The sequence below is a fragment of the Alosa alosa genome, chromosome 16, assembly GCF_017589495.1.
Source record: "Alosa alosa isolate M-15738 ecotype Scorff River chromosome 16, AALO_Geno_1.1, whole genome shotgun sequence".
Taxonomy (NCBI): Eukaryota; Metazoa; Chordata; class Actinopteri; order Clupeiformes; family Clupeidae; genus Alosa; species Alosa alosa.
This window is the reverse complement of record NC_063204.1, coordinates 25,583,409-25,608,015: the sequence shown is the minus strand read 5'-3', so window position 1 is coordinate 25,608,015 and position 24,607 is coordinate 25,583,409. Positions and strand designations below refer to the sequence as shown.

At 42.7% G+C, this 24,607-nt stretch overlaps 3 protein-coding genes across 6 annotated transcripts; 2 read left to right on the top strand and 1 right to left on the bottom strand.

The window, feature by feature from the left end:
- Positions 1–128: 128 nt before the first annotated feature.
- LOC125309931 (E3 ubiquitin-protein ligase MARCHF6-like) lies at positions 129–12,274 on the top strand. The gene is made up of 26 exons (XM_048267051.1): positions 129–350; positions 1,041–1,140; positions 1,289–1,362; positions 1,536–1,679; positions 1,856–1,928; positions 2,534–2,702; positions 3,367–3,580; positions 4,183–4,244; positions 4,438–4,470; positions 4,599–4,650; positions 4,765–4,823; positions 4,974–5,054; positions 5,177–5,245; positions 5,387–5,461; positions 5,732–5,866; positions 5,989–6,108; positions 6,226–6,326; positions 6,799–6,936; positions 7,285–7,513; positions 7,968–8,037; positions 8,681–8,862; positions 9,069–9,203; positions 10,147–10,236; positions 10,850–10,982; positions 11,698–11,833; positions 11,936–12,274. The coding sequence occupies exons 1-26, from the start codon at positions 332–334 to the stop codon at positions 12,024–12,026; spliced, it is 2,784 nt and encodes a 927-aa protein (XP_048123008.1). The 5' UTR covers positions 129–331; the 3' UTR covers positions 12,027–12,274.
- Positions 12,275–13,033: 759 nt separating this feature from the next.
- On the bottom strand, positions 13,034–14,647 carry LOC125309582 (arylamine N-acetyltransferase, pineal gland isozyme NAT-3-like). The gene has a single exon (XM_048266608.1). It carries the CDS (start codon positions 14,166–14,168, stop codon positions 13,290–13,292), a length of 879 nt encoding a protein of 292 aa, XP_048122565.1. The 5' UTR covers positions 14,169–14,647; the 3' UTR covers positions 13,034–13,289.
- Positions 14,648–15,030: 383 nt separating this feature from the next.
- ropn1l (rhophilin associated tail protein 1-like) lies at positions 15,031–24,384 on the top strand. 4 transcript variants are annotated; one of them, XM_048266428.1, is made up of 7 exons: positions 15,031–15,152; positions 15,448–15,609; positions 15,738–15,867; positions 16,001–16,162; positions 16,872–17,047; positions 17,854–17,951; positions 24,146–24,384. In XM_048266428.1, the coding sequence occupies exons 2-6, from the start codon at positions 15,479–15,481 to the stop codon at positions 17,909–17,911; spliced, it is 657 nt and encodes a 218-aa protein (XP_048122385.1). In that variant the 5' UTR covers positions 15,031–15,152; positions 15,448–15,478; the 3' UTR covers positions 17,912–17,951; positions 24,146–24,384. The 4 variants fall into 4 exon arrangements, with proteins under 4 accessions (XP_048122385.1, XP_048122386.1, XP_048122383.1 ...); XM_048266429.1 differs by lacking the exon at positions 17,854–17,951 and having other exon boundaries at positions 24,155–24,383; XM_048266426.1 differs by lacking the exon at positions 17,854–17,951 and having other exon boundaries at positions 24,146–24,381.
- The last annotated feature ends 223 nt before the right edge of the window (positions 24,385–24,607 follow it).

Below are 24,607 nucleotides of genomic sequence, written 5' to 3'. Positions count from 1 at the left end.
GGCTACTACAGTTTCCATCCACGCAACGTTTTGTTCACAGACAAACCAACAAATGATACAAACTGTCGCAATGTGCGGTTACTGCCGTATGTTGTACTAAACTGCCGACACTGACTGTGAGCATTCAGTGCTGTGCGATGGATCCACCCTGACTGATGTGATTTCAATAGAGAGGATTAATTATCACCCGCACATATTGTGGAGACTTTTCACTTGATTCATGACTTGGATAACACACTAATTTACGCATATACAAATGTTATGACTACTGATGGATTTCTGATTTGACGCAACAGCAAACAGTATCGAGAGGAAGGCGTTATCGTGTAAGATGGACACGGCAGAGGAAGGTAACGTTAACAGTTAACAGTTGGCTAATGCTAGCTTGCTAATGTTACACCTTGACCTCAGACTCGTACAATAATGGCATGCCATGACATATTTGCAGTTTTTAGTCTATAATTAACGCACGTAATCTCAGTTGTAAACATGGCTCTGCATTCCTTGACCAAAGTGATGGAATTGGTATCACTGCAGTGACTAGCTAAACGTTAGCTGACGTTAGCTTTTCAACTTGTTGAAACCTATTGCGAACTAACATTAGGGGAATGTCAGCTAGCGAGGAATCTAGGATGCATAACGTTAGATTAATGTATGTCAAGAGTTGACAACCCGAAAATATCGTCTAAATAATCCCAACGTTATCCTATTTTACCAGGAACGGTCTGTTTGGTAAACTATCTGTGTGGATGCGGTATACTAAGGAGAAAACAGATACTAGAATTGAATGTCTTTGCACAGTCTGTCACTGCACAGTCCCTGTAAAGTGGTTCAGTGCCATAATAATGAGGGCACATTATCAAAAGGCACACGTGATGTTAACGGAAACGTGAAGTTATTGTGGTTTTCTATTTGGTTTCGCGTGACCAGCCAATAATTCGCCTTTCAACTGTTAATTGATTCTCCTGGTCATTTCCCTTTACTTTATCAGAGTTTAGACTCGGTTGAAAATGACCAATCTCTACTGTCTTCTCCATTAGCTGATATATGCCGGGTGTGCCGCTCTGAGGGAACTCCTGACAAACCTCTGTACCATCCATGTGTCTGCACTGGCAGTATTAAATTCATTCATCAAGAGTGGTATGTTTGTTGACATATATCTTTACACTTGAACATCCAGTTCCAGACATTCACACTCATTGAAAAGATGAACAGTAGATGGATTATGTATGGTTGTTACAGTTACTGTTAACTAATATGATGGTAACTTTTGTAACTCTTTCAACAGCTTGGTTCAGTGGTTGAAGCACAGTAGGAAAGAATATTGTGAATTATGCAAGCACAGATTTGCTTTCACACCAAGTAAGTATTAATTGGATGTCCTATGTAGTGTTTTCTTATGACATGATCACCGTATAGTCAAGTAGCAGTAGATGTTATGTATTGTACAGAGTTCTAGACTGTAATAATATTTGCATTTATAATATGATTGATTACAATCTAACCCACAAACGGACTGTGTTTTCCTTTTAAAGTCTACTCGCCGGACATGCCATCTCGGCTTCCGGTACAGGACATATTTGCAGGACTGGTCACAAGTATTGGCACGGCTATACGCTACTGGTTTCACTACACACTTGTTGCGTTTGCATGGCTGGGGGTTGTGCCTCTCACAGCATGTAAGTATAAATATAATACAGCACACTTAAATGCGTATCAACAATACAAAAAACAATATTCACCAGTGCAGAAAAGCACTAAAGCAGGGAAAAAGAGGCCTGACACTTTGCCCTGAAGCCTCTGACAGTTGACACTGACACTCATGTTTCCCTGTCTTTGATGGTCTGTCTTCCAGGTCGAATATACAAGTGTCTGTTTACAGGCTCTGTGAGCTCTCTCCTCACCCTGCCTCTCGATATGCTGTCCACGTAAGTTATGTCCTGGTCACCATCTGGTCACCGTCTGTTCTGGTCATTGTCATAGTCAGCAGCACACAAGTACATATTCACACACGCACATTAATACACACAAGCATTTTGGCTTAATTTGGAAAGTGCGCAGCAGTCATAAGTCAAAAGATACAGACTGTCACAGTTTGTATCCATCTCTATTCTCAGATTTGTGCTCAAAATTTGACACCTGGGTCATAGTATAAAGCACCAGTGTTGCAAAAATATCCTGATGCTTTGAACTGCTGTGAGGCATTAATGCATAGCCATCAATGTTGATGCCTGAGGCCCATGTTAACTCACTTTTTCCTTGCCAGCTCAACTGTAATGAATGAACAATTATAGAGCCACCTGCTCCTCCGTTGACTAGTGTCCATACTCTAATTTTGTGTCTCAATCCAATGACTGAAATGTGGTCCCCGTGGTGATGTGATCCCTGGTGATCCCTGTTCAGCACCCAAGTGTGTGATTAGTCCCGCTTTACAAAGCTAGTGGAGGATCCTGCAGGGAAGTGGAGGTGCTGACATAACTTAATGATATGTGTGTGTGTGTGTGTGTGTGTGTTTTGTGTTGATATTTTCCAGGGAGAACTTGCTGGCGGATTGCTTGCAGGGTTGTTTTGTGGTGACGTGCACCCTGTGCGCCTTCATCAGCCTGGTGTGGTTGAGGGAGCAGATCATACATGGTGGCGCCCCCCAGTGGCTGGAGCAGAATCTGCAGGCAGCAGCCAACATGGCCGCACAAGCCAATGAGGTAAACCAAAGTCCTTTTAGGCAAGTCCATCCACTCGGCAGCCATATTGCAACGCATTTTGGGCACTTATCGGGTCATCTATTTCGAGCAGAACTGCGCGTTCGCAAGTCTTCACAACACCAACCTCGTGGGATATGTGTAACAACTGCCATATTGGTGTTATGAACTAGACCCATGCCTTTCTATGGAGGATTTTTTGAGTGCTGTGTCTCCTCATTAGAAAGTCTCTGGGTAAATATGGTGATTTAATATAGCCTGCATTTTCTTGCAGGCATCCGTGGCTATGCAGTGCTTATCCGGGACAGACACTACACCAAACACTTAAAATACCAGGGTGTCTGCTAGTAACACTCTGAATGCAAGGGGGAAAAAATGGCAAAGATTAGGTCATATAAATGGGGTATATAATGTAAGAGAATGGTTGAGAACGCTGACCTCAAAGCACTAAAGATTAAGTCATTATCACTATTTATAACTGAGTTTTGATGTTAATCTCCTCATCCCTTATGTGTGTGCTTGTTGCTTGTGACTAAGCATGTGTATGAGTGTGTCGTCATCATGTGTTTATGTGAATATGACATGTCAACATATTTTTTGTGCGTGTCTGTCTGTCTGCATTATTATGCTGTGACATATGAACCCATGTTTGTCCTGGTCTGATCAGGCCCCGGCTGCGGCAGCTGGCCCTGGTGACCCAGACCCACAGGCTGAGGAGGCTCCCGCGGAGCATCCTCCCGAGGAAGAGGATGAGGTGGACGAAGAGCGAGCAGCAGACGACCCCGAGCAGCAGGAGGACCCAGCCGAAGACCTGGAGGCTGACAACGAGGATGAAGAAGAGGCAGGGGCTGAAGATGCTGAGGCCAACAACGGAGGCCAAGGTAGCTCTATCCCAAGGCTTATATTTGATGCATAGGGACTACTTTGCTAATATTTGAAGAAATAAGCTTACATTTTATTTCTATATTTCATTCAAATGATCAAATTGGCAGGTACACATATTGAATACATTTTTTGCAGATTCAGGACATATTGAATTTGTTGCTAAATGCCTTTTATAGGGGTGTTACAGTACACAAAAACTACAATTCGGTTTGTACCTCGGTTTTGAAGTCATGGTTCGGTTAATTTTCGATTAATAAAGCATGTAGGTAACCTAAAATTCACTGACAATATTTTTGATGCACAATGGGAATGGTATTTTTAAAGGTTTCAAAGATTTTATGACGTTAATTGACTAAACTGACATATGTCTAACAGTCTGCTGTTGATTACTGGTAAAGACTGCATTCAGTACATTCGGTACACATCTGTACTGAACCTAACATCCTGTACCTAAACGGTTCAGTACGAATATGTATACCTTTATACCCCTAGTTGTGTATATTGTTTTTTTTATGGAGTGTCAAGTGTGAAAGAGAAGATGTCATCATGATTATGTAAACAATAGCCTGTGCTGGCTGACATGATCTTGTCTACACAGATGATATGAACTGGAATGCTCTGGAGTGGGATCGGGCAGCAGAGGAACTGACCTGGGAAAGGGTGAGTGTGCCAACTCATTTGCTTATGGAGCAGGAGATACTCACTGTTGTCCACTGTGAAATGCAGGGCAGAATGAAGACCTGTGATTTGCATTTATTTGCATTGTGTCTTCTGTAATGGTTCACTGTAATGTGTTTACTATAAAACAAGAAGCTTTCTTAAAAGACACTAAAATGCAACTTTCTTTCTCCAGATGCTTGGACTTGATGGGTCCCTAGTGTTTTTGGTATGCAAATTTGGATGTTTTTATACTTCATTGCGAAACAGCATATTTAAATATGGGCACATTTGTGCTACTTGTACAATAGTTCAGAGGGTTTATAATTGGGGCCTGTGTGCTTCTGTATTTCCCAGGAGCATGTCTTTTGGGTGGTGTCCCTGAACACACTCTTCATCCTGGTTTTTGGTATGTGGACATATATTTTTCTACGTTTCTTCTCTAGACTAGTGGCTTCCAACACTATTCATCATGTAAACCGTATTTGATTTTTGTCTCAACTGTATATATTTGCTTTCCCAGCATTTTGCCCATATCATATTGGACACTTTTCCGTTGTGGGTCTTGGCTTTGAGGAATATGTGAGTATACAGTTTCTTATGATTTGGTCTGTCAGCATGTAAATTCAGGCAACCATGAAATTTGAGAGGCAAGGAAATGCACTCATCAGGCATTTTAATGAAAATGAAAAAAAAAATGTAAGTATTGTTTTATTTTCCCCTCTGATTCAGGTCCAGGCCTCACATTTTGAAGGTCTCATAACCACCATCGTTGGCTACATACTGCTGGCCATGACCTTAATTTTGTGTCATGTATCCTTCAACTTTTGACAATGAAACGACCACTGTGTATTGTAATTGTTTCTCAGATTGATTTATTTTCTTTATTTATTATGAAATGTTGACACTCATTTTCCTGAACGACTGATGCCCAGGGCATAGCAGCACTAGTGAGATTCCAGAGATCCCGACGTCTCTTAGGAGTTTGCTACATAGTGGTGAAGGTGAAACACGTTTTATTTCCCATGTTTCTTTCTGTTTCCATCGGTTGATACAGCCATAGCAAAGCTAACTATGTATTCTCGTCAGTTCAGCTCTCGTCGGTTCAACCAACGTGAAAATAAGCTGTATTCTGCCTCCCACAGGTGTCCTTGCTGGTTGTAGTTGAAATTGGTGTTTTCCCCCTCATTTGTGGCTGGTGGCTCGACATTTGCTCATTGGTATGAGTCATGTCTGGTCCTACTTTTTAATTGTTTATTTTTTTTATTTAATTTACCGGTAACTGTTATGATGCATGTTACTTTCTTTTAATCTCTTACTTTTCTCTGTTCTTTTTGTCTAGTTATTCATAAAGCACTTTCAATTATCAGTGTGTTTGAATTGTGCTATGTATATACATCAACTTGCATTGCCTATCTTTATTTATGGTATGGTTGTACATGACCGACTGTCAGTCTCAGATATAATGATGAGGGTTATTTTTTTTGCAGGAAATGTTCGACGCCTCGCTGAAAGACAGGGAGCTGAGCTTCAAGTCAGCCCCTGGGACGACCATGTTCCTGCACTGGCTTGTGGGGATGGTTTACGTCTTCTATTTTGCTTCGTTTATCCTTCTGCTGCGAGAGGTGAACATGTCATTTCATTTGAGAACTTCATGTCTGTTATGGGTTTGAGAAAGAATTCCCTGATTTTAATTAGTTAATTTATGTGAAAATGCTTTTAATTATAATGCCTCTGTCTGTTTCAGGTTTTGAGACCTGGTGTCTTGTGGTTTCTAAGAAATCTGAACGATCCTGACTTCAATCCAGTCCAGGAGATGATTCATCTGCCAATTTACAGACATCTCAGGAGGTTTATTCTCTCAGTGGTAAGTGCTGCATCAGATCCCTGAGTGATCAGATCGCTGCTTGATCACATACCTTGTTTTTGCTTTGGCTGCACATTTTTACAGTCCTTTTGTTTGTTTGTCTGTGCTGTTTTGTAGGTGGTGTTTGGTTCTATCGTGCTTCTTATGCTGTGGCTGCCCATCAGAATGATCAAACTCATTCTCCCAAGCTTTCTACCTTACAATGTCATGCTGTACAGGTAAAGTAATCTTCTCCTCTAAGAGCTTGTCACACTCTGCCAAGAAAAAAAAGCAGAAGGATGTTTCCCTCCATGTTGGCTGTGTGGAACTGAATGAAATATTGTTAAAAATCATTCATAAGTTTAATTTAGTATCAAGTCACCTCGATGCTGTTAATGATCAGACATTTTTTGAGTTACATTTACCTAGCCAAATAAAGCAGTTCTCTAGGATTTAAGGCACCATTATCCATCCACACAACCACTCTGTAGTCCAGAGTCAAAGTGGCTCACTCCGTGCTGGAGTGCATTTCCCAAAACCATAGTTGCTAACCTGGTAGAAACTTAGTTTGTTGGTTGCAATGCAATTTCCCATTGCCAACCAAGTTTGCTAACTTGGTTAGCAACTATGGTTTTGGGAAATGCGCCCCTGTCTGTGATGGGTTAGACGAGTCAGTTTTTAACTGTGCCTCCCCCCTGTGGCCTGCTGCAGTGACGCCCCGGTGAGTGAGCTGTCCCTGGAGCTGCTGCTGCTGCAGGTGGTGCTGCCTGCTCTGCTGGAACAGGGACACACCCGCCAGTGGCTCAAGGGCCTGGTCCGCGCCTGGACAGTCACCGCTGGATACCTGCTGTAAGTCCTCCTCACATGTGTCTGATGTGACCAGTGTGCATATAGACATATTAAACCAATAACATTTGAAGCAAGTGCAATAGTGGCATGATGTTATTGTTGTGTGGCAGTTCTACTGTGAGGGCTCTAAATAAACTGAAGAAGTGTTTGTAGTTTTTGTGGCTGTGTTGTGTATGCACACAAAAGGGATTTATATTCTGTGTAGTTTCTTTATTCTTAACCAAGTGAGTGTGCTATGCCAAAGCAGTCCTATTGCTAGAGGCTACAAGTGGAAGGCTTCATTTAAGAGCAGCCATGCTGTTTAAATTGTCAGTGTGTCTGAATGCTGTTGAACTATCCTCACCCCAGAGACCTCCATTCATACTTACTGGGAGACCAGGAAGAGAGTGAGGCCGACCAGCAGCCTGCTGCTGCTGCCGCCGGCAACAACAACAACCAGGCACCACGCAACAACAACAACGCGAACGCCATCCCTGCGGTGGGAGAGGGGCTCCACGCGGCCCACCAGGCCATCCTGCAGCAAGGGGGGCCCGTGGGCTTCCAACCCTATCACCGGCCTCTCCGTTTCCCTTTTAGGGTAAGGCTGCTGTCACCACCATGTAGTGCCTTTCAGACAACCAACAGGGAAACAAACAGGTTTTCACGATTCTCAGAACCTTGGTGCCGTCTAGTGAGCCAGCCTGTCTGAGCAGAACCATTTTCCGGGTTATGGAGGCACTTTTGGAACTGAAAACTGCCAATCACTTGGTCGGTAGCCAATGAGTTACTAGATTACGTCCTCCAGCATCCAGAAATACATCCCACCCTACTCCCATACAGCCATTCTGCACAGGTTTTATGGAACTATTGATTGCATGGCGGCGACATGAAAGAGTGTCGCAACTCTCTCTTTCTATGGATCTGAGTAAAAGTACATATGTAATATGTCTCCTAAATGAGAATGCACATGTTGAGTGAGGATTTCCATAGTGTTTATAAAGATGATTCCAGTAGATGCTGCATGTTTCATTTTTCCTGTCTTCTGTTTCCAGATTGGTCTTCTGATTGCACTGATGTGCATCACGCTGTTAGTGGCCAGTCTGGTCTGCCTCACCTTACCAGGTGAGCTTTCCTCACAGTTACTCTACACAGCAGCCAACCTCCTGTTTTTCTGTATTTCAGTAGCTTTTGGCGAAAGACAATATCCCAAGTATTTGTACGAAATAATCTGAAATGTTACCTGAAGACCAAAAGGTTTATACCCATATAGCATTGCCATAACCATTCATAAATGGTAAGGAGGTATGCCTTATAATAATGTACATAGCCTAAATAAAATGTACTCTGAAAGTTTGAACACTATGCTATAAAATAAGGCTTTATAGTAGGGCAACCCTGGGCATGCAACTGAAGCGTACCGTTTGCGTAGCGTATGCTGCAACAACTAAGTTCCACTATAATCAATAGAACTTGCTACACCAGACATGAGTCTTGCGCACATTCGAAAAAATTAGACCGGTCCTGTAAAACAATTTTTACGTTCTGTGAATGTAGCGCTGCAGATGCGCTTCTGGTATAGCCCAGCTTGAATATCATAATGCTTAATAAAGCTTCTTTTAACTCTATACAATATATCTAATATATATATCTAATAGCAATGAAGACCTCAATGAGGAATCAGTGATTACTGTTGTTTGTGCTAAAAGCTTCAGATGATCATGGTCTCAACTCAACCGTCTGTTTCTTTCCGTCTCGCATGGGTCAGTCTTTGCCGGGCGCTATCTGATGTCCTTTTGGACGGGCAGCTCGAAGATTCACGAGCTGTACACTGCGGCGTGCGGCCTGTACGTGTGCTGGCTGTCCATCCGGGGCATCACCCTCCTCCTGGCGTGGATGCCCCAGGGCCGCCGGGTCATTCTGCAGAAGGCACACGAGTGGTCCCTCATGGTAACCGGTCATTTACTTTCAGTCAAATTAAAATCCTTTACATTTTAATTGGGTTTAAATTTGTTCTTCATTATTTATTCTTTGCTAGAATAGGAGCATAGCATAGTCTTTATGAGTAAAATCACTGCGATAGATGTGTTTTATATCTTCCAGTGGTGGAATATGTTGTAATGAACACTTTATTTAATTTGATGTTTTGCTTGCAGATTGTGAAAACTGTGGTTGTGGCTGTACTGGTGGCAGGGGTCATTCCCCTACTGCTAGGTCTACTATTCCAGCTGGTGATTGTGGCTCCACTTCGGGTTCCACTGGATCAAACGCCTCTCTTCTACCCCTGGCAGGTGTGTGGGTGTGTGGGGGTGGGTGTATGTATGTATGTATGTATGTATGTATGTATGTATGTATTGTACATATGTGTCTGTGTGTGAGTATATACCTATGTTTATCTGTTTACTTGCACACATGAACACCACTCTACGGTGCTGAAGTCAAAGTCTGTAAGTGCAACGTCCACACCATAAAGCCAACTGTACAGATGACGTGCTGGGTCTGCCAACTTGGATAGTTTCCACACTGACCTTTCCTTTCATAGCTCTTAGGTAACTAGGTTAGACTTCAACCATGGTCACAACATGGCTGACTTTAGTTATTAAAAAGCAGTATTGCTTGGTCTGTGTAAACAGCTAGTGAAAACTGTGTAAACAACTAGCGAAAAATACCAGTATGCAGTTTTTTTTTTAGTGATCTCTGTTAATATGTCATAGCATTGAACAGTATTATTCCTGCAAGTTGTATGTTGTCCAAGAAAAAATGTAAAACTCTAAAGGTCAACATAGCTGCATTAGCTACGTAATGCATGTAGGCTGGCGTTTTCAGGACAAAGGTGGAAGCTAAAATCGCTTTTATATTGATTTGAATCGACTTTGTATTGCCTATTCCAATGTTACTTTCAGATAATCAGGTTAAAAAAGCCAACACTTAAGTCACCTAAACAAAGCAAAGAAATGAAAGGCCCTAATTTCATCTGGCAACAAGCAAAGTCTGGCTAAGTATTTTTGCTAATTTAACACCATGAGCAAGATGCTCAGCGCAAACATGAGTAAGTCCGCACAGTGCTCCCAAATACCATTTAGTTAATGTGTGACAGACCTGGCTTGTTGCTTTGACTGTTGCTTCTCACCAGCCTTACAAGCCAATGAAATGAAGGCCCAGTGTGTTCTAAAGACTCCCTGTATTGCTTTGTAAAATGCCCTTGCTTGACTGCTTTGCTCGTTTGTGCCACAGGACTGGGCCCTTGGGGTGCTCCACGCCAAAATAATAGCTGCCATTACCCTGATGGGCCCCCAGTGGTGGCTGAAAACTGTGATCGAGCAGGTGGGTTTAAACAGGCTCCTCTGCTGTTCATTAACCTCCAGTCCCTGTGCCAACATATTTTGTAGAGAGGAAGGTTGGGATTAGTTCTGTGGCTCACAGTTGGGCACCCGTGAGCTTTTGCTGGGAGGTCTTCCTGAATCACATCAAACACTGCCCAGGTCTTGCATAGACAGATGTATATTAGCACATGTCCATCGGTGGATGGTAGCGATTACACTGCTAATGGCATTTGAAATGTCCAGACATATCCTGAAGGCAGGGCATACAGGAGTATTAAGAGCCAATGCCAAATTTGGCAACATTGGCAAGTCATACTTGCAGCCACTCCAAATATTAATGTTTTTTTGTCTCTAGCCCATGCTACCTCTGTTTCATCAAAATCAGGCTAGTTGATTTTATGTAATCCTGATTTTATGTAATCCTGCTCATAGACAAACATACAAGCAGCTTCAACAACATAACCTTGTGAACTGACTCCACACTGTGGTCTCTTGTTATGTCACGCCACCTGATCCCATGAGACTAATCAATTGCCTGAGTCACTAATTGTATAAATGCCACTCTATCTTTTAGCCGTTTGTTAATTCGTTTTGTGTATTTTGTGTTTACAAAGGTGTATGCCAATGGCATCCGCAACATTGATCTACATTTCATAATCCGGAAGCTGGCGGCTCCAGTCATTTCAGTTTTGCTGCTCTCTCTTGCTGTGCCCTATGTGATTGCTGTCGGGATTACTCCCCTCATTGGTAAGTTCGGCAATTTTAAATCGCAGTTATTTAAGAAATTAGCATTGTATTTTTTCATAGACTTGTCTTATACTGAAACTGTAACAATATGGGTTTGAGTAACACAATACTGAAGATGAGTGAGTCAGTTATACTAAAATGTGTGCTCTGGCACCAAAAATCCTATTTTGTTCAGCCACTGTGTACGTACGCTGGCATTTTCAGGAAAAAGTTGGAAGCTAAAATCACTTTTATATTGACTTGAAGCCAAGCAGAGGGGCACACAGCAGTGCTCTTTAGAGCCACACACCGTTTTAAGAAGCTTAAAAACAGTCGCGTACATTGTATTTCTTGTTTTGGTACAACTGAAGCACTCGTCTTCAGGTGCTTGTTGACCGTGATTTCAACAAACAGGAAACTGGTTTACCAACTTCAAGACAAAGACAAATTTGTCACTACGCTAGTGGCTAGTGTACAGAGCTCATTAGCTGTGTGACTACATCTGAGTGAGTGAGTTGTTGAGTCATGGCTAAGGTGCTAATGGCAAAAGGTAAGACCAAAATCCACAACATGGTGGATAGGTGCACTGAAGTTGTAGGGAGGACATAATAATATAACACTGATGGCCGAAAACCTGTCCTTGTACAAATGTAATGTAACGTATAAGCTAATGATGTGCAGCATCTATGAGTGTGAGCTGTATGAGGTCTGAGTGGACGGGTTTATTGCTGTGCAGGAGTGACCCCTGAGATGCGCATCCTGGTCCAGAGGAGGATCTACCCCTTCCTGCTCATGGTGGTCTCACTGCTGGGGATCCTCACCTTCCAAATCCGCCAGTTCAAGCGGCTTTACGAACACATCAAAAATGACAAGTGAGTTGAACAATTTGTTCCATTTCATGTAAACGTAATGTGCAATGCCTCATGCTCTCCGTATTCTGTAACGCTGTTTTTTGTTTGTTTGTTTCACTCCAGGTATCTTGTGGGGCAACGTCTGGTAAATTATGAGAGAAAGGCAAACAGAGTTAGTGCTGCTCCTCCACCAGTCTACCCGCCCCAAGACTAGCATGCATAAGATGTCAATCATGAAATTGTACAGCTAATTTGCCATTTGGTTGTGTCGTGACAATTGTATGTGGGTGTGTGAACGTGTGTGTGCGCATTGTGTGTGTGTGTGTGTGTGTGTGTGTTGTCATTGCCTTGCAACGTACTGAGGACTGTACATATGTAAATACCTCACACACATTGATTAATAGAACAACCATTGTACATTTCTAAAAATGTATATTAATTTATTAAAGCAAATTGTCACTATTTTGTGTTAAAGGGCTAATATACTGCAATTCAAAATGTGGACCACCATCATACACACATATTTTACTTGAATATGATATAAAAGTCAGTGAGCCAGGTGAAAGTTAATACAATTATTAATTTAATTGCTTAAAAATCAGGGATTAGGGGGAGGGGGGGGGGTCACAGATTTTTTTAACTTTATACAATCTTAATACATAGTTAGCCTCATGTGGCTTATGCATAGGTAAAATACGGTAGACTTAATAGTGCATTCTTTTAGAAGTTCAAATAGTCTATTAAGTAAACTTGAATAAGAAAAATGAGGCACTCCTGATAAATATAAAAAGCCTTTAATCAAAATTGGCTACATGCCAATGCGTTTCAACTATACAGTTTTCATCAGGGCAGTATTTTCAAAGCCAATTCAGTCTATATTCAAATACAGTCCAAACATAGCTTCATTCCATAAACTGATGCTTGCTAAGAGCTTCTGGCATGAAAGGGGGAACCACCCATAGTCAAGCTCTGAATGTGAAAAGTATCAGCAGGAGAGTGAGTCAGCCAGAACTGGAGTGATCTGGGTGGCACTGCCTACCAAGGTAATGAGTTGTCTGTAGCATTGGAATGTATATGGGCAGGGATGTAGTGGAGGCTAAACACAAGTAAACACAGTTTACCCACCTCAGAAGTTTATGCACCTCTCAAAAGAGTTTATTCACCAATTGCAACTTTTTAAAAATAACACGGTATTATCCACAATCACAATATGTACACTCTTCAACACTCTAGGAACCATTTAATACCACTTGTATTATTATAAACATTGGACAGTAACCTCCACCATCATCAGACATGTTCTGAATGCCTTTTCTAAAGATCCGATACCGCATAACATAGTGCAGCCCACTTTACCGTGATCACAGAATTCATAGTTTACCCACTTCTTATTTTACCACTACATCCCTGTATATCATATGGGCATGTTGTGATACAGTTTATAAATGTATATTTGGTTCTCAGAACAGTCACTGTGTTAGTACTTGACTGAGGGAGGCACAATGTCTGCATCCTTTGGAATGAGTGGAGAAGAAAGCTCAATGTCAAACTTGTCTTTTAACATGTGTGGTATCTCATCATCAGTTAGATCTTGTGTGGTTTTTACCACAGGGCGTCCGTCTTCTGTCGGGTAAGTGGTGACTATTAGTTTATGACCCATGTATGTGATCCTGCCATGGGGTAAAAGGAGAGAGCAGAGAGACTTGCAGTAGAAGAGAGAGCTGGGGGAGGTCTGGTGATATTCACACATATTTCTGAACTCCTCCAACTGTCGAGGCTGGAGGGTGAACTTGTAGAGCTCTGTCCAACTTATCTCACCTCCCAGAGTTGTATCTTTTACTTCACCTTGCACACCATCACCTTGTGCTTCTGCACTGCTCTCCAGAAAGATCATATCTCCTTGATGTCTCAGCCGAAAGACTCCATGAACCTGCTTTTGAGGACTGAGTGTTTCAAGAGAGAGGGGTAGCTCATAGCAAGCCCCGAAGCCCACATCACATAGCCACCTGTGTCCCTCGAGGGTCACCATTATGACAATGTGATCAAAAGGGGGACCGTACAAACATGTGAATCGGTTTCTCACATGGGCTGCGAGTATGGTTACTTGGAATCCCAACTGAGCCAAAAGCCAGGAAAGAAGTCCGTTGTTTTCGAAACAAAAACCTCCTCGACGCTGCACGACTATTTTTTCATAGATCCAGGAAAGTTCCAATTTAATTTTTCCACCACTATGAATGGTGAGGCTCTCAAAAGGCACCGCTAACATATGGCAGCGGTGTATCTCCTGCAAAGTTCCTAACCTTGGCACAACTGGCCCAGAGTAACCAATGCGTTTTAAATATGTCTGCACATCCATTTCAATAAGACGCTGCACTGCCAGGTTAGCGTACTTTTGCTTCAGCAGACTTTTTTCAGGCAACTTCGTGTTGACAAGAGCACTGACGCAAGTCCGAATAAGTTATGATAACGTTATGATACGAGAAAATAAAGAGGGTTATCAACAAACTGACATCGTGCACCAGAGCGCTGAATTAACATGTTACGTTAGCCTATGCTATCCGGAAATTACTTTAGCTTAGTTTAGATCAAACTTACTTTCACTTTGTTTACGGTCTATGGTCAATTCTAAACCGCGTGTGTCAAGCAACAGCAAATGCAATCTAAAATGTTAAAAATGTTAATCTACTGTATACAGTGACATTCCTGTATTTACTGACACTGACAGCAACAACTTCTGTAACCCTCATACTACGTGGACAAAACAAATGGAACATGCTAGCACTACATTTTTCCAAGTACAGCAAACGCCAGAAAACAGTTGCCAGATTTTGCATTTGTATTTTGCATTTTGCATTTTTTGCATGACGTTACTTACTTGTGATATGTAGTAAAGTTAAATGCATGCAACAGTAATAGTGTTATTTGAAGAAATTGTGTCATTACTAAGGCATAATAATCTTGTTTTTAAGGAGGACTTTCAGTTTTGACTAGCAAGCAGTCATTGGAAGCCTATTTCGAGTTTAAACAGAAGAGGTGAAAAACTGATTTTTAAAAAATATTTATAAACTGAGTTATCTGCTGTAAATCATTTATAGTGTATAGTATGTGTCTTGCACTCGTTTTAGAGCTGAATCTAAATATTTGGCAACCTAACACGTGACTAGAATTTTATCTTTGGTTGCTACGTGACGTAAGATCAAACAATGGTTGCTAGGCAATTGAAAAGTCGGCTAGGTTGATTTTTGATTCTGAAAATTTCCATTTGTTTCACGATTTTAAATATCTTTGCTGGTACTTTGGATGTTATTGCTCTAAGAGCGTCACTCCGTTTCTATTCACGGTAAGTCTACATATAACGTAAACTAGTAAGCTGTTGCTAAAACACTTGTCAGCTTGCAATGGTATTAGACTTTGAATGGCAGTGTGTGGGGCAGGCAATCTAGCCCAATTCTTGCTAAAGAGCTTAGGAGGCCTACTACTATTTCTCCAAATTCAGAGAGCAAAGGATATTTTCGGTGGTAAATTCAAAACTTAAAACTAAAGATCAGACATTGTGTTGATGCATCCTGTACAAGAAAAACATTTAGTCCTGCCTAACAACATTTTGTATTCTTTACTTTTGTTTGTTGTTTCAGGACAATTGTACTTTAAAATTACTGTGCCACAATGCCGCCACCTGATACGATGTACTGTGCTCAACAAATTAACATTCCTCCAGAATTGCCTGATATTTTGAAACAGTTTACCAAAGCAGCTATAAAAACACAGCCAGATGATGTGCTTAAATGGTCTGCTGCGTAAGTACCATTAGAACAATATATCGTTTCACTATAACACAAAATCATAGCCTTTGCATTTTATAAATGAACTTCATAGTCAATAAGACAACAAATTACATCACTGATGGAGATTCTCCTCGTTATAGTTACTTTTCAGCTTTATCAAAAGGTGAAATTCTTCCAGCCAAAGAGAGGTTAGAATTAGGCCTACCATCCACAGCAACGACACAAACCTCTGGACTCTCCCCAGCTTTTCTCAAAGTCCTTCACAAACAAGTAAGCAGAAAATGTTTAAATACATAATGAAATACATGCTTTTTTCTGTGAAGAGAATGTAAAAATCTACCCCGTGCTTGCACCATTGAAAGCTGTGTAATAAAGATATGTGTGTGTTATTTTCTTTTAAAAGCTTTCCCCCCAAAAGTCTGTGAGCAGAGCAGAGTTGCAGGAGAAGTGGAGAGGGCTCTGCCTGCCCTCAGACCAACTGGATTCACTCTTTTCTCTGGGCAATTTCGGTGATGTGGTTGATTGGATGGAGTTCTTTGCTCTTGGATGCAGTGCACTGGGTGGGGTGAGTAGGATATTTGGCAAATGTAACATCGACAGCTATTGCTCTCCTTTTTTAAAGGTACAAAGAGCGATTCTGGCATCTTGTCCGTTGTTATTTGAATGACGTCATGCCCCGTTGCTATTTGTACCAAGACACCAACAAAACACTGGAAAGCTAACCAATCCCCTCCACAAACTCCCCTTTATGTTAATGTTATATTTGGGGGACAGGCTTGCCCCACTTTGTTGGAGTTCACGGAGCCAGGGCTGTTTATATATATTTTAACACTTGATTCACAGAATAGAGAGCTAGCGGATCATGAGGAGATATTCTTTGAATGTGTCAAAAAAGTGTTAGAAATCGCTTAGAATCTCTGATGGTACCTTGAATAATGTCTGTTTGTCTCTAGCCTATAATGTGAAGTTTGTACCAGTATGCAGTTCCTCTTTGTAATGTCTAGGTGGCAGCATTGAGCCTTTAATTGCTCAGAATCCCACTCATAACAGCGGCTTTTAATGTTCTTGGCTGTAGGCTTATGCATGTTTCACAGTTGAATTCTTTTCATTTTAATTTAATTGTAATTGTAACTTAATTTAATATAATTGTAACTTAAATGTATCATGGAATATATAAAATCTATGAATCGATAAATCTGTAGCACAACTGCTGTACATTGTGCTACAGATGCTGCCCATTTTGATAACAAAAAATGTTTTTTCTTCTCCCATAGTCCATCATAAGTGCTCTGAAGTGTGCGTGTGAGATCCTCACTGACGACCCAGAGGGCAGTGCTGCTCATATTCCCTATGAGACGTTTGTGAGTCTATACACATATTTGGCCCGCCTGGATGGAGATCTCCCACAGGACCAGATCAACAGCTTCATACAGAATCTACAGGAAGTTGCGTAAGTAGATACACACACACACACACACACACACACACACACACACACACACACACACACACACAGGGCTATGTATGTTCTTCTAAACTTATATACATGCGTGCCCAAACACACACACATACACATAATTTTAATAACAACATTTCCTTCTAAGTAACGGCCATTCCTGCTGTCATAGGTGCTGTCTTGGGAAGGCTCAGTAGAGTTGCTGTGATTCTGTATCAGTTGGAAGTAGAACAGTATATGAATTTGAATCATTTTAGTTCATGTTTGAGAGCCCTCTCTTAAATGTCAGTCAGTCAAGATTAATTTCTGCTTGACTGTGAAAAATGTCAAATGAATTTGACAACGTACCTTGCAGACTATCTGAAAATAGACGCAGGCGTGTTTGCATATTCTGTGGCCACAAAGGTCAGTTCTAAAGCCACACCTCATTAACCATCAAGCACAGCTGTGCAGGGCTGTAGGAATGCTAATTCTGAGAGAGAGTAGTAACGGACCGCAGATTGATACTTACAGTTTACTCTTAGGACAGTTTAATTATCATTAAAGTTTACAGTTATCAGTAATCAGAACAGTTATCATGCTTGTTATCATAGGAAACCTGTATGTGTTGTTCATGGAATATTTCCTTACCAGTAAAAGGGTGCTATGATTCTTAGTTAAGGCTGTCTTTACAAGGCACTTTGCTTCACAAACTTTAGCCAAATGAGCTCTCCAACATAAGAGAACGCCAGCTTTTGTAAGACATTTCCAAGGATTGTGTAATTCATGCTCTCATGTATTTGTTTTTATGTGACTTGCAGAGCCAAACAAGAAGGCATGATTCAATTGTCCAATTTCTCCACCACCCGCAAAAAGTAACTAAGACTTGGGCCTAGTGTAGCTAGCGCACATGGACGAGGTGAGGCCCAGAAGGAGAGAGTTGAGAGGCATAATGAAAAGTGTCAGTACAGTATATAAATATACATAAAGTGTTAAATATAAAACAAGAGTCATTTTTATTACTAGATTAGAAGACATGTTGTTACATGTTGTTACAAGACATGTTGTTACAAGCAAGAACACATAGGCTACTACTGGCCAAATCCTCTCCAATTGTTAGAATTGGACTCTGGGCGTTTGGGAACAGCTGAGGGAGGAGGCTACTTGAAACTGTGAGTTTCGGTCGATGTGAGCGAGCGGACTTTCAGTTGACAGTAATTAACACCCTTTTGAACAATCTAAGCTGTCTTAACGTCAGAGGGCGGCCACGCTGATGCATCATTAGTGAGACAGGAGGACAGCTGCATGCAATTCCTAGCAGAATAAAAATAGTGGCTGCTGCTGAAGCGGCAGCATAAGCGGGCGGCCCGCGTTTCAGCCAGCCTCGTTTAAGACGGGACACGGTCAAGACAAGCAAGTTTACCTGTGCAAGTTCACCGAGCACAGGCACCGTAACGGCAAAATGTGCCGCTCCACCATATCTGTTATCACCGGCCATTGCAGAAAACGGCATCATGCCAAAAGGGGCAGAAATGTCAAAGGGGCAGAAATCCCTTCACCTCCAGGAACTTAAACGGTCCTCACCGACAGAAACCTCCTTCTCCATGGGCTTGTGGAACTGTCAATCCGCAGTCAACAAAACCGACTTCATAGCTGGCTATGCCAACCACCTTTCATTGGAACTCTTGCTCTCACTGAGACTTGGATCAAACCAGAGAACACTGCCACCCCCGCTGCACTCTCCACTAACCTTACACTATCCCACACCCCTCGCCTATCTGGACGAGGAGGCGGAACGGCCTGCTGATCTCCAACAAATGGAAATTCACCCCGCTACTGCCTTCAAACAAATATGTCTCATTCGAATTCCATGCCATCACAGTGATCGCCCCAGCAAAACTCTACGTGCTGGTCATCTACCGCTCCAGGCCAACTAGGCGACTTTATTGACGAACTTGACACTCTGCTATCCTCCATCCCTGAGCATGACTGTCCGCTTCTTGTTCTCGGTGATATGAACATCCACTTAGATGCCCCAGGCTCAGCGGACTTTTGGCCCTGGTCCACTCCTTTGACCTCGAACTGGTTCAAAGCCCACCGACTCACAAAGCTGGCAAAGAGCTTGACTTGATCTTCACTGGAACTGCAGCACAGACACCCTCATGGTGACGCCTCCCATCTTTCTGACCACTTCTTCATCCAGTTCAACGTCAGCCTGTCAGAACAGCCTCCGGCTCCTCAGCCGATGGTCACGTTCGCCCAACATCCGAACCTGTCTCCAACGCACTTCTCCTCTGTGGTTGCCTCCGGTCTACCTCCACTCAACACCTTCTCCTCTCTGGAGGTTAATGAAGCCACTGACTCGCTCTGCTCCACACTGACCTCGTGTCTGGGCGAAGCTGTGCCCTCTTACCACGAGGCCAGCTCGATCCAAACATTCTCATCCATGGCTAAATGATACCCTCCGATCGCTTGCGCACCAAACTCAGAGCCGCGGAGAGGAAATGGCACAAATCCAAACTAGCTGGCGACCTCAAAATTACCAGACACTCCTGACCTCCTTCTCAGCCAGCATCACTGCTGCTAAGACTGCTTTCTACCATGACAAAATCAACAGCGCTACAGACACGCTAAAAACTTTTCTCAACCTTCAAATCGCTACTCAACCCTCAGCTGCCTCCTCCTCCATCCAGCCTTACTGCAGATACCCTCGCCTCATTTTTTACAAACAAAGTGGCGGCAATCAGCAGTCAATTCTCTATATGCCCACTCAACGCATCTGACTCAGATAACCGCGACTCCTACAACCTCTAGGGACTACTGGAACATCTTTTTTCAGCATTCACGCCTCTCTCCGAGAGTGAAGTGTCCAGACTCCTGACATGCAGCCGTCCCTACCACATGCTCGCTGGACCCTATACCTACGAGCCTACTTCAGTCCATCAGCCCGACCATCGCCCAGCTATCACACATGTGATCAATGCCTCGCTAACCTCCGGCACATTTCCAACAGCGTTCAAAATGGCCCGGTAACACCGTTACTTAAGAAAGCTTCTCTCAACCCTGCTCAAATCGAGAACTACCGCCCTGTCTCACTACTGCCTTTTCCAATCCAAAGGCATTGAACGAAAGCAGTCTCCAAACAGGTCTCTGACTTCCTTTCACAGAACAACCTTCTGGATCCAAATCAGTCTGGGTTCAAAAGCGGCCACTCTACCGGAACGGCTCTGCTGTCTGTAACAGAAGCCTTAAAAAAGCCAGGGCTGACCGCCGGTCATCAGTACTCATTCTGCTTGACTTATCGGTTGCCTTTGACACGGTTAATCACCGTATCCTTCTCTCTATACTAAGCTGACATGGGAATCTCCGTTCTGCTCTCTCCTGGTTTGAATCCTACCTCACAGGACGCCGTTTAACGTATCATGGCTTGGTCAGCTATCCGCACCACCATCTAACCACAGGTCCCCAGGGCTCAGTGCTGGGCCCCCCTCCTCTTTGCTATCTACACCACCTCCTTGGGACAGATTATCCGTTAAGCTCGCGGCTTCTCATACCACTGCTATGCAGGCGACACACAGCTCTATCTGTCCTTTCCACCTGACGACCCCCTGGTTTCAGCACGGATCTCGGATTGCCTTTCAGACATAGCTACATGGATGAAGGCACACCACCTCCAGCTGAACCTCTCAAAGACTGAACTGCTGGTCATCCCAGCTAAACCTACCATACACCACGACATCAACATCAAATTTGACTCCCTGTCTGTTTCACTGACCAGGACTGCAAGAAATCTAGGAGTTGTTCTTGACAACCAACTAAACTTCTCGGATCATTGCCGGATAAACTTCTCGGATTGCCTCAGTCGCCCGGGCATGCTGTTTTGCACTCTACAACATACGGAAAATCAGGACTTACTTGACTCAAGATGCTACCCAACTTCTGGTTCAGGCAATAGTCATCTCACGACTCGACTACTGCAATGCCCTCCTGATAGGTCTCCCAGCCTGCGCGGTGAAACCACTTCAGATGATCCAGAACGCCGGGCGGCTGGTCTACAACCAACCCAAAAGGGCACATGTTACCCCGCTGCTCATCCAGCTACACTGGCTACCTATGGCGCCCGCATCAAATTCAAGTCTCTAACGCTTGCCTACAAAGTAGTCTCGGTTCTGCTCCCACCTACTTGAATGCCCTCATACAGACTTACACTACCTCCAGACCGCTAAGGCTCCTCTGACGAATCGGCCTAGCTCTACCACCGCACGCTCAAGCCAATCCAAACTTTTCTCATCTGTTGTTCCTCGTTGGTGGAACACACTGCCAGTTCCTACAAGGGCAGGGACATCCTTTTCCACTTTCAAAAAACTCCTGAAGACCCAGCTCTTTAGAGAACATCTACTCTCATAGCAACACTTACAACAAGTCTTACTGATCCTAGCACTCACCAGCCGTTTTAAACTGACAAGTAACTGTTAAAAACAGCACTCACCGACGACTTATTCTTACTGTACTCTAATGTTTTTTTTAAACTGTCCTAAAATTGTGAGAATTGTTCTAAAAACTTACTGTTTACCATGTTGTTAGTCGCTTTGGTTAAAAAGCGTCAGCCAAATGTAATGTAATGTAATGTAATGTAATGTTACTGTTACCTATTGCACAGTTTGATAATAATGATTAAGTGTAGTGTGCGTGTGTGTGCGCGTGCCGTGTGTGTGTGTGTGTGTGTGTGTGTGTGTGTGTGTGTGTGTGTGTGTGTGTGTGTGTGTGTGTGCGTTCGTGTGTTTGTATGTCCATGCATGCGTGCGTGTGTGTGTCTGTATGTGTTTCATCTGCATCCAAAAATGTTCATGGCGAATGGTCATTGATAATTCTTGGATATGTACTTCCAATCCAATAGATGTGTTTGAGTGGACATCTGAAACATTAAACGTTAAATATTTGTAGTGTAGTTTGTGTTGACATAATTTAGGGTAGGTAGGTAGGTAGGTAAGGTAACTTTATGTATATAGCACGTTTTAATGCACAGAGTGCAACCCAAAGCGCTCCAACACAAACAGCATAGACGGTGCGGCAAAGTCGCCAGCGTACCCATTAAATGTGAGTGTGATAGGCTACATAAAACAATTAATAAAGTCCATGGTCAATGGTGACTCAAAACAGCAGCAGCACATAGGATCTTTAAAAAAATCCAAACCACAAGTTACACTGGCTGGACTGTAGCTTGATGCTCTTGACTTGAACACATGTTGCTCTCGAACGAATCAGTAGAGCGTCAGAAACACAAATCAGTCCTCCGCAGTTTGTAATATGATGTGGTAAAGTGGTGTAGTTTTAAAATTAAAACATCAATTTTTAGATAAATCTACATTTTTTGAATAAAAAAAATGTCTAGTCATTAATCATAACAGGGCGCTATCCAACATAATGACATATTTTGAGGCACAAACACATGTATGTGGTTATAATGTCAAGGGCTTACCCTGATCGTGAAACGTGTTTGTTTTTATTTGTTTTTACAGTTTTGAAGCATCTCAGTACTCAGCCTTACTGTCTCATATGCTAATGTTCGGTTGATATAGAGTAATGCGATGATGTGCTGTAGATTGCTGGTGTCACGGGGTGGACACAGTTCCCATGCTCTCCCTTAATGTTGCCTGTGAGATCTGTCACCTCTTGACCGCGTGTGTCGAGCTCATGTTCTGATCACTCTTTTGAAACTGAAATGTAAAACAGATGCTGGCAACAGCGTCCCTCACACAAACACACACACACACACACACACACACACGCATAAAAACACACACCACCGATGGCGTCATGACGCAATCAGTCTTTTTGACACTCAGCACTTTCATCTCCATTGACTTTGCTGTGTTCCATGAGTTGCTGAGATTCGTGCTGCCTCATCTCTGTAATCCCTGATGGTACTTTGCCAGACTTCCAGTTAGTGTTCCGCAAGCCCCTTTCTGATTGGCAGGCTCACTACTTTGTGTTAGGAAGTCAGCATCTCATGTTTTTACTTGACTCCCTTTTGATGACAAGAGCTTAGATCTTAGATGGCTATTTGTCTTGTAGCCATTAAATCCCTTCTCTGCATTTCGCACTATGTTAACAATTGCAGCATAAAACTTTCAAAACTCAAGACCTAAACCTTCACATTGTGAGAATGACATTGCAACTGACAGATATGAAAATGGTAAACCCAAGAACTGTAGTATTTGTAAATGGTTTAGTGTTTTTTTTTTTATATGCAGTTCACAAATGTTAAGTAATATAATATTAGTAACTCCAACAGTAAATTATGAATTACTTTTTATTGTCAGTAGTATGTCCACATGGTAAGTAGCTGTAGAGGAGGTGGTAACAATAAGCAGATGGCATGTTTTGTTTTGTTTTGTGGGTGAGGAGTGACGTGAAAGGAAATGAGGTCAGGAGATTTTGTGTTTCCTGTATTTGTGGTGGGGGCCAAGTTTATTCCACCCTCCATCCCCTTTGCACACAGACACACACACACACACAAACAACCCACGTTTTTGTATACACACCATGAAGCCCACTGTAATTTCCTACAATCACCAGTGTTCCTTCAGTGTTAAAATTATTCCATATTTTCTGTTGGATCGATTGGCCTGCACTTACATTATCATTGAGCAGCACTCTGCACTTTCTACATCTCCTGACATAAGGGTGTTACTTTATGGAAATCTGCCCATCTACTCTCAGTGGTATTCTCAGTTGTCACCTAGATATAAAATCTTGGCAGGATGCTCGACATATTGTAAAGAACATCACTCCTGGGAATGCATGCCTGATAGTTACCGGATACGGAAGGTTGTGAGTAAGAGCAGCTGAGGAGAAAATCAGACCAGGACCATACAGTACGTCATGATAGGAAGTAGGTGGGACAAGACCCCCTCAAAGCCCCATGGAGTTTATGGTGTGTGCTTAACATGGTACAGTACAAGACAATCGATGAATATTCATGCAGTGTTGTAGAGCCAGGACATGGAACAAAACATGACATGAGAGCCATTTCCTCTGTAATGTCTCGGTATCAGGGTACACATGATACCAATTTGCCACATTTGTTTAATTCTCCCCCTCCTCTTTCAGGGGACACAGAGGAGGCATGGTTCTGCCCTCGGACTTTACAAGCCTCTCTGGTGAAAACGCTGAGTAGAGCCTGGTCCTGATTGGTTGCAGATGGTCACTGGGTGTAATGTTTGGCGGCCTGAGGCCACCGCAGAACTCAATGGTTGAACTGAATGTGTGGAAGATGGATTATGTTTCATGTTGTGGGCATTGTGATAAATGCACCCCCCCCACACACACACACACACTTTACTGTATGAATTAAAATATGGTCCGCTAATTACTGATGTTGTAGTCTCTGTTCCTGTTTTTGCAGAACGTCGAACTTCCCCTCTGTCTTGCTCTCTCTCTCCCCTGTCCTTTTACCGCAATAGAGGTCATGGGTACTTCTTAACAACAATGACACAAGTGACTCATTCATTTTTGTTTTGTTTTTGTTTTGTTTAGCAATTTGGAAATCCAACTCTCCCATGGGCTGCCAGG